At 46.8% G+C, this 8,969-nt stretch overlaps 1 protein-coding gene across 1 annotated transcript; it reads right to left on the bottom strand.

Annotated features, from left to right (window-relative positions):
- Window positions 1-598: 598 nt before the first annotated feature.
- On the bottom strand, window positions 599-6,733 carry PTHLH (parathyroid hormone like hormone). Its single transcript, XM_075727724.1, has 2 exons — window positions 6,633-6,733; window positions 599-1,025 (listed from the first exon to the last, which is right to left on the bottom strand). The coding sequence occupies exons 1-2, from the start codon at window positions 6,731-6,733 to the stop codon at window positions 599-601; spliced, it is 528 nt and encodes a 175-aa protein (XP_075583839.1).
- Window positions 6,734-8,969: the final 2,236 nt, after the last annotated feature.

Below are 8,969 nucleotides of genomic sequence, written 5' to 3' on the forward strand. Positions count from 1 at the left end.
TTTATGGTGAAAGGCTGGTCTGCGTTGTTTGCAGATATTACTAAGAGAGAAATATTCCATGTTCTCCCCTAAGGTTAAACAGTAAAATGAAAAACTGTAAAGTAAGGGTAGGAAAGTTGCCAAAAAGGGGGGGTGTTGAGAGGGAGGAAAGAAAACTTCACCATTTTATAGATGCAGAGCCTTAAATAAAACTCAAAGCTTTCAATCTGCTGAGGCCCAAGTGTGGGACCAAGATCTGATGTGAGAGACACTACAATTAAAACAGGAAAGGAAATTTTAATGGCTATGATGTGCTTTCTTTTTACAGAAATAACTTTATTTACTACTCACTCAGCTTCAGAAAGCTCTTTTTGGCAATAAGTGGTTTACTTGAATTGTTTGTCATAGGAAAGAAAGATTTTGTCACCAGTGCAAAGTGGAAAGGGTACTCACCTCCAGAAAGCACCTTGAGACTGTGCACTGCTTGAAAAGCCACTGCTCAGTTATGGGCATAATGGTATGCTATTATCCCAGGATTGAGTGAGGCCTCGGCCTCTCACACCGAAGGATAACAATTTCAGTAAATATATGGTATGCCCCCCAAAAGGATATAGCAGAATTACCTTAAAGTGTGATTATGTGTAGTAACAGAGTTGTCCAAGAGTGGGCTCTCGGTCACGTCACTTCCGCACACGCCAGAATTCAGCCAAGCTGAGCGGGCTCTCCTCTTTTTCTTCTCTTGTTCCTTACGTTTTCCAGGCTTTGCTTTCTTTTTTTTCCCCGATACCTTCAGGGGCTGCTCCTTGTAGGTCTGCGATTTGTTTGTCTCCTGAGTTAGGTATCTGCCCTCATCTTCACTACCAAATCGGACAGGGTAGTTCTTCGTGTTGGTAGCAGGCTTAGGGTTAGGTGAAACCTCTGAAGTTGCACGGATTTCTGCAGTGTTGACACCTTCAATTAAATTTTGAAGGAATATTCTTCTTCGTAAGTCTTGGATTGACTTGCCCTTGTCATGCAATAGCTGGTGCTCTGATACAGCCCTTTTGCTAAAGAAAGAGAAGAGAGGAGGGGGAAAAAAACATTTAGGATTTGGTTATTGCCCAGTACTTGGCAGAGCTCCTCTCTCCTCTGGCAGTGGTGGCCACAGTGACTATGTACCAGCTCTCAGGCTTGGAGACATCCAGTTAAGTCAGGCTGCTGGAGCAAGTCCTGCTGCTCAGAGTAGCTGCTCCCTCCAGAGAAGGGAAAGACCTAAGCGGGTAATAATTCTCAGCTGACCGATCACATACCACTGGACCTGGAGTTGGATTAGTCACTGCTCTGTTCTAGGACAGCACTACGACTCTTAATATATCACACTTCAGGCAGTAAAAGCAGGAAGGCAGTTGTCAGAGATAGGAAAACTAAAGGGTCAGATAATGGAGCACTGCAGTCAAGCAAGAGAGGGAATAACAAGTACTTGTACTGAAGCCGGAAGCAGTGTTTATAAAGCATCATTCTAATAATTTTCTTCTGCTCAGTCATGTACTTCAAAAACATAAATAAATACATAAAAGTGCATTTCATTTCTAAATTTAAATAAGTGCAACTGCAGGAGCGTAATGGAAAAATGTTGGAATTTGAGTGCCTAAAACATAGGCACTTCAGTCCATAATGAGCTATCCAGAGAGGCAGCAGCCTGAGCATCAGCAGAGATGAGCCTCAGCCACTCCCGTTGACTTCACTGCTTGGCCACTTCTGTCTGATTATGGTTTTAGATGTCTTTCTAGTATTCCTTTAAGCCTGAACTTTTGGGGCCGAATTTCTTGTCTGCTGTGCTCTCTGAGTTTTATGCCAGCCTTCTTCAGTGGATCTTCTTCAAGAGCATCCTGGTTTGTTTGAGTGGGTCTCTGGTCCTTTTCCAGAGTTCATGACCTTTCGGTTCACTAACATCTGTCTTGTTTTCAAGGAACTGGGAGGCGGTTAGCTATCTGTCTTTTAGAGATGTTGTACTGGCAAAGAAGGTATGAAACGTCTGAGGAAAGAAGATACAAGTGGCACCTGGATAATAAATAACCGTGAGAAAATACATGCTTTTTCCTTGGTGTGGGATAGATGCACAGCTGCACTGTGAACCACAGAAAGAGCGCAAGCTGGGATTTTAGCTATGTTCCCATGAATGCTATAATACAGTTTATCCTTCCAATTGCCCTGCTTCAATGTGCTGAGATTGGCTATATATCCTCTCATCTTGCATCAGGGTACCGCATGTGACTGGATTCTTACTGGCCAAAGAAAATGAATTCACTGCCTTGCCTGTCACATAATCATTTGGTCAGTTAGCTGGATAAGAAGTTGTTTCTGCATGTGGGTGAAACGGGAGAAGATACATAACTGTGAATGAATATTCCTCCCTTCCATCCCATCCCTAATTATCCTGCTACATTTCCAGGTTTCAACATGTGGTGGACAAAGATAGTATGCTAAATGATCGGGAGTGTTCTGCAATTTGTCTTTCTCAGTCCCTTCAGCCAAACTCTTTAGATTTGTGATTTGATCAACAGTAGAGCTATTTGAAATTAGCAACTTCAAGTAGCACTGGTTTAAGAGCATTCCCTTTGCTTTTTCTCTTTGTAGAGCTACGCTTTTTGAGTATTGGGTTCAAGTGAGTTGGGTTCAAGTGAGTCGGGTTCAAGTGGTATTACATCTCTGTTATTCAGGGTAAAATTCAAACAGCAGCTTTGCCCCATTCCACAAGGAGACTGAAAGATGACTGTTGGTTTGCATGAAGTGATACAGTAGGGATACTTGCTCAAGATATACTCAGGTTTGTGAGCATACACTTGACCAAACATTGTCATAATCTCAAAATCAGTTTTGGATGACTTCAGGCTTCAGGGCGAGTATTTTATGCCCTTCAACTCTACGTCCCTAAGCAAAAATGCAATGTGATAGTACTGAGCTGAACCCATATTGTTTCATTCTCTTCAGTGCAGCTGTGACCATTAATGCAAGCTCAAGATCTCCCCCAGGAGAATTTTTTTGACCAGTGCACTCCCTGAAGCTCTCCAATAGCCATCTCTAACAACCTTCTCGTTAAGGTCAGTCTGATTTGCAAGTATGCTAATAAAACTAGCACCTTGGACTCCTCTGAGTGGCATACTTCTGTGCTGCTTGTCAAGCTGTCCATTGTGGCTCACATTACATTCCTAGCTTCAGTAATCTATTTTCCCAGGATATTTGCATGGGAAATGCCGTTCTCCTTTCACTCCTCTAGTTTATAAAAAGCATACAAAATCTCAGTGCTTTACTGAGTCTAAAACAGTATGCCTCATGTGATGAGCAAAGCTTTCCTACTGCCTCTTGTAAACTACCAAGGATAATTCCTTTTATCACAGACAACCTAAAGCTGCCTTAATCCTGTAATGTGTATTTGGTCAATTTACCCACTGTGACAAAATCTTGAATCTCTAAAGCCTGTTATTAAAGTTCTCTTGACTGAAAAGCTGTTCCATTTTACAGAGCTGAAACCTAAAGATTTGATTCCAGCACACACAAGGCAGTCAAAGAACATTACACGACCTACATCGTGTGCGAGTATGCATTTCCAAAATAATGCAGGGACTGACATGTGAGGGGTTAGTGTGCCAAAGAGGGTGCGTTTCTGTTTAAATGTCTGTATGATATTTAGCATCAAGTCTGGCCCCAAATAACATTTTGTTATTCCAGATGATTGTATAACATTACGTAGTGTTACATTTCACATGACTTTTATTACTCAGCCAGACTTAAGGATTACATTTTGCCTACCAATTTCCTTTGTATGCTCTAGATCAAAAATCTTCTTAAAACAAAGAAGATGTGGTAGATACATATCTCTTTGACCTTCTGCCTCCTTCTGCCTCAGTTATTCAAACAACTCCTGTGTTTGTAAATCAGGGAAAAATACTTGCCCAAGAAGGCTGATGTAAGTGCTTCATAATGGAGATATCAACAATACCTCACCCACACACACAGAGTAGGAAGGCAATGGGAACTGGAATGATTACGTTCATGTATTGGGTACAGTGTGTAAAAAAAATATTAGGCTGTTAGGGTTAAGATGACCCACTAGAGGTCCCTTCCATCCTTCTATAAAATGCACCTCTCATTCAAGGAAAAAGAATCTGACCCCAAACCAAGTGCAGTAAATGCTAAGCTTACATGTGGTAGGCACTTTTGAGAGAAGGAGGTTGATAGTTTGTATTTGACCGGAGTGTCCAAACTAATTACTGTATCCAAGTACACTATGTACATACAAGACTTAATGTCTCATTATGGGGAAAACAGTAGAAATCCATGACTTGTGACTATTCTGACTTCATGTACTTCCAGATAAGCTGTTCTTTGCAGGCACATTCTTTCTTCATTTTTTTCACTGGCTACCTAGCGTCACTGAGAGGCAACATACTTCAAGCAACAACTTTCTGTCTCAGAGTTGCTCTTATTTAACCATCGTTATCCTTGACTATTCATGTTGGGTCTGATAGTAGGTTCAGCGAAATAACTGGAAAGGATTCAGTCAGCTCACTGCCTGGATTTTGCAAGACTGAGTGCCCTTGCCCCTGGCTCCAAAAGGAGGGAAAGCTCCTCAACCTATCTCAGGATTAGGAAAAATATTTTGAACGGATCTGGAGACATGATGCTGCAGTGTCTGGGCACGCTGATAAAAATATCTAATTTCACTTTGAGGCATTACTGGGTTTCTCAGAAGTTCTTTAGCAGCTAAAGCATTTCTATAACAAATAATATGTCTGGCAATCTTTTCTTGGGACAATTTGCTATTGCTTTCCATGGGAGATTTGCCTCAGTAAATTCTGTAGAACCAGGCCTATGTCATTTTGATTATTTTTGCATGGCTATAATAATGTGCTTCAGTATTTTCATCCATTACTGGTTTAAGCCTTTGACTGAAAAAAATATCTCTAGGCTTAAGTGAGTTATTAACCATTAACTCTAGGAATGGTTTGTGGTGATATTAAAACAGGACACATGTTTGAGTGTGGTGTCTGTGTTTGTGCTGTACCCACAAACAAAACTACGTGAATGCCACTAACTGACAGCTAACTGGTTTCTTGTGTGTGTTTTACATGCCATAGCAAAGAGGGAGCTGAGAAATGCATTTTGACTGTTTAGCTTCCACTTTTTTTCCCCCCTGTCAGGATGGCATGGGGATGTTGGGAAGAACTCTAATCCTGACCTTTAAAAACAAGTGTTAGAACAATGCTAGCTTCAAAAAGAGAAAGATTATTTCTTAGCAAATCTAACTTTTTAAAAAACAAACTTGGCTTAGATCCAGGTCAGAGTTTCTTAGCCAAGGAAATATAGCATTTGACTGTACTTCAGTTATTTTCATTTTTTTTTAATTTTTGAAACTGAAGTTTGAGTCCTCTATATCCTAAGAGAAGAAAATGGTCTCAGATGAAACAATAGCTCAACAATAGTTTGCAGGAGTAAAAAACAGCTAAGCATTAATGGATTGGGAAGAATACACTGCAGCATTATCAGCAATAACATGTTCTACACAATTTGCTGTAGGAGATTTGTAATAGCTGTCTGCCTGGTGCCAAATTTAGGTGTGTCTGAAGTCACTTCACCTGGGGGATTTTTTTTGTTGCTTAAATGGCAGAGGAAGTCCTATTTGGAGGTCTTGTCCTTGTGTACGTAAGAAAACAGTTCCAAGGAAACCCATCTGAAATTAAGTTTGCCGTGTCATGTTTCCCTGTAAGTTGTCACCGGATTTTCCAACCCTCTTTCTCCAACTTGACTTGCTTTTGAACTTAGTAACAATACAGCCCTCCACAGTATGACTGAAGTGTTTCTTCCTTAGAAAATCTGATGCAAGTCCAGTGAAAGCCAGTGAGTTAGATGTGTGAGACAGCTGCTCCTACATCAACCCAGTGGCTTCTCTTCTGCACTTTGCGTAGGGGATATTAGTATAAACCATGCTGATTATTTTGGAAGGAGCAAAAAGGTCATTTCCTGAACAGACTCTCTTAGGTTACATTATCATTTATCAGAAAACATGCTTCTGCCTCCAAGTCAGATACTGGACTCCCTTTGGAATTTTTTTTTTTTTCCTCCCCTGAAGTGGCAGAAAGCCAAAGGAATTGTTCAGTACTTCAGTTTCAGCACGGCCCTCACTACTGCATCTTTCCCCTACCCTTATCAATATTGGCTCCATGCCAGTGCTGGAGAAGTATATGGTACTTCGTGTAACATACAGCAGTTTGATAAAAAGGGGTGCTCCCTACTAAGACCCTCCCAGGACGCAGAAAGGTGCACGGGCAGTAGCGCACGCTGGACGAGCACACAGCTGCATTGCTGCTCCCCTCGGAAGAAGAGACCCTCGGCTTTAACATCTCCTTCCCAAAAGCTTGATAAGCTCAGAGAGCTGAAAAGCGCCCTTTCCCTGCCCCAAACGCCCTCTGCCTCTGGCTCAGACAGCACCAGTGAGCACCTGGGGCAGGTAACCCGGAGCCGCTGCGCTGCAGAGCCGCGCCGGGAGCGCTGCTGGAGGCTGCAAACCCCCCCGGGCTGCTCCCCTCCCGCCACCGGGCCCGGCCACCTCCCTCCCCACCCGCACCGTGACCGAAGCGGGGGGGGGGGGGGAAGAGAGAAAAAGAGAAACTCACAGTCTGCGGCTGATCCCCTCTACTGATCTCCCGTAAGAGGGCACGGAATAACTCAGCAGAAACACTGCGAAACTCCACTGCTGGAAGAGTTTAGTGAACATTGTATCCTCCGGGTCTTAAAACCTGCAAGGAAAGGGAGATCAGTCCCAAGGGACACATGCGCCAGCGCCGTCCTCGAGCAGTCCCTGCTTTCGGCTCTACCAGCTCCGAGGTTGTGAAGGAAAAACAAACTTTCTGAGCTCTCGGCAGCAGCTCACTTCTTCCAAACTTCGCTCCGTCTCTCTCCCTTGCTGTCTGCCTCTCCCTCCCTCCCTCCTTCCTTCCCTCCCTCCCTCTCGCTCTGTCTCTCGCTGCCCGGAGGCAAGATCTCTCTCAGTATTAGTTAAAAAAGTCATCTAGCTCGTATTTGAAGCGGGTTAGAGAGCGCGTCCATTTGTCTCCCTGAGCCCTGTTCAATTCTAGTCCGCTAAGCCGCTGTCTCGGGGCTTTACGTTGCAGGAAGAGCCCTCTTTGCAGATAAGGAAAGATTCCCAAAAGTCAGCTCAGCTACCCTCTTCTCTGTAAACACACGCGCGGACACACACACAGATTCAGGCGGGGGCGGGGGGGGGGGGGTGCATCTATACATCTGTCTTTAAGTATACCTCTGGGGGAAAAAAAAAAAAAAAAGTCAGGTTCACGTCCTCTGCTTCCTGCAAGTTGGGTCCACAACTGTGGCAAGGAAAAGGAACTCCAGCAAAGAGCGCTGCCTAGCTGGAGAGCCCGAGAGGTCTAAGAGGAGCGGTAGCCCCGGGAGGCTCAGGGGCTGGGAAGCACGCTTGGCTCCGCAGGTTGGATTGGGCTGGAGCCCGCGGTGTTCACACACTCCGAAGCAGCCTCTGGGAGACCTGCGGGAGGACGGAGGGTTTTGCAAAGAGATGGCGCCCTAGGAACATGTGCGGAGAGAGCGAGAGCCCGGGCGGGATACCCACAGCCAAAAAGGAGGCTAGAAATCAGCGCTTCCCAGGACCGGAATCAAAAAGGAGCGAAGAAAAGGAAACACCCGACAGCACATGCACTCGGCAGACCCTGAGGACTCCGGCCAAGCTCTTCGCATCTTCTGCAGCCGGGCTCCTCTCCCTCTCCCCCCCTCCTCTGTCCCCACCTCTCCCTTTTTGTGTTTACCCCTAGGTCAGCGCCTCCCCTGCCGTAGCGCAGGGCGATCCCCTCATCAGTGGGGGCACTTTTTAGATCAAGCCCAAAAGCCCAGCCTGGGATCGTTGCCGCCTTTCCTTTCACACACCTACCGTTGTTCGTCGCGGTTCCCCTATTAGCTGGAGGGCTGATTCCTAATGATGTTAATTGTAACGCTAGTAAAGGGGAGCGGGGGGGGGGGGGGGGGGGGCTGAGGGGGAGGGCCGAGGGAAGGACTCGCAGTCTATGAACACAGGCGCTCCTGGCCAAAAAAGTAAATTAGTGGAAAGTTTTCTCCTCCTCTCCCTCTTTCGCCTTCCACTTCGCCCTCCGCCAGTCTGGCCAGGGCGTTGCAAATATCTGTGTCAGGTTGCGCTGCCGTGCGAGGCGGGCAGCGCCAGCGCCCGGGGCGGCGGGAGGGGGGCCAGCCCCCTGCGCCCCGATGGGGCGCAGGGGGCTGGCCCCCCTCCCGCCGCCAGCCCCGCACCCCCCCCGACGGAGGGACCAAATTTTTCCATCCCGGGCAAACACTTCTGTAAAAAACCAAAGGTAACACAATCCACCCCTTTATACAGCCCGCTTGCGCAAGAAACTGCCCCCGGCTATCACGGAGTAAGGTACAGGGAGAAAGCCCGGGGGGAGCGGGGGGCCCCCCTGCAAATTCGACGGCAGAGGCTGGGCTCTCCCGCACCCCGCGGCCCTGCCCAGGCGGGCAGCAGCGAACACCTGGGGACGCCGGCTCCGTCCCGCTGCCACCCCGGCACCCCCTCACCCCTCCGCGGCCGCGCACCCTCCGCGGCTGCGGCCCCGAAACCTCCCCGGAGCCACCTGCCCGCGGGCAGCGGCCGCTGCCCCCAGGTACGGAGGGGTCGCGGGGTTCTGCCAGCGCCAGCCTGATTTACAGCCAGAGCTCTCCCAACAGCCTCGCAAGCCGCAACAAAACACTGAGGTGTGCCGGCTGCTTGCTCCTTCTCATCCTCTCCCCGTATTAAGGAACGCTTTCCGGAGAAAGCTTAGGTGCAAAGCAAACCCTTTTTCTACCTGCAGGTTATTTCTGCGTTAAGCGACACTTGCTGCCACGGTTTAAAAGCCCAGCTCCTTAGCCAAATTTCATACCGCATAGGCAAATAAAACCGAAAACATAAGAGCTGAAATAGAAATCAT

This window comes from Pelecanus crispus, chromosome 1, assembly GCF_030463565.1.
Source record: "Pelecanus crispus isolate bPelCri1 chromosome 1, bPelCri1.pri, whole genome shotgun sequence".
NCBI lineage: Eukaryota > Metazoa > Chordata > Aves > Pelecaniformes > Pelecanidae > Pelecanus > Pelecanus crispus.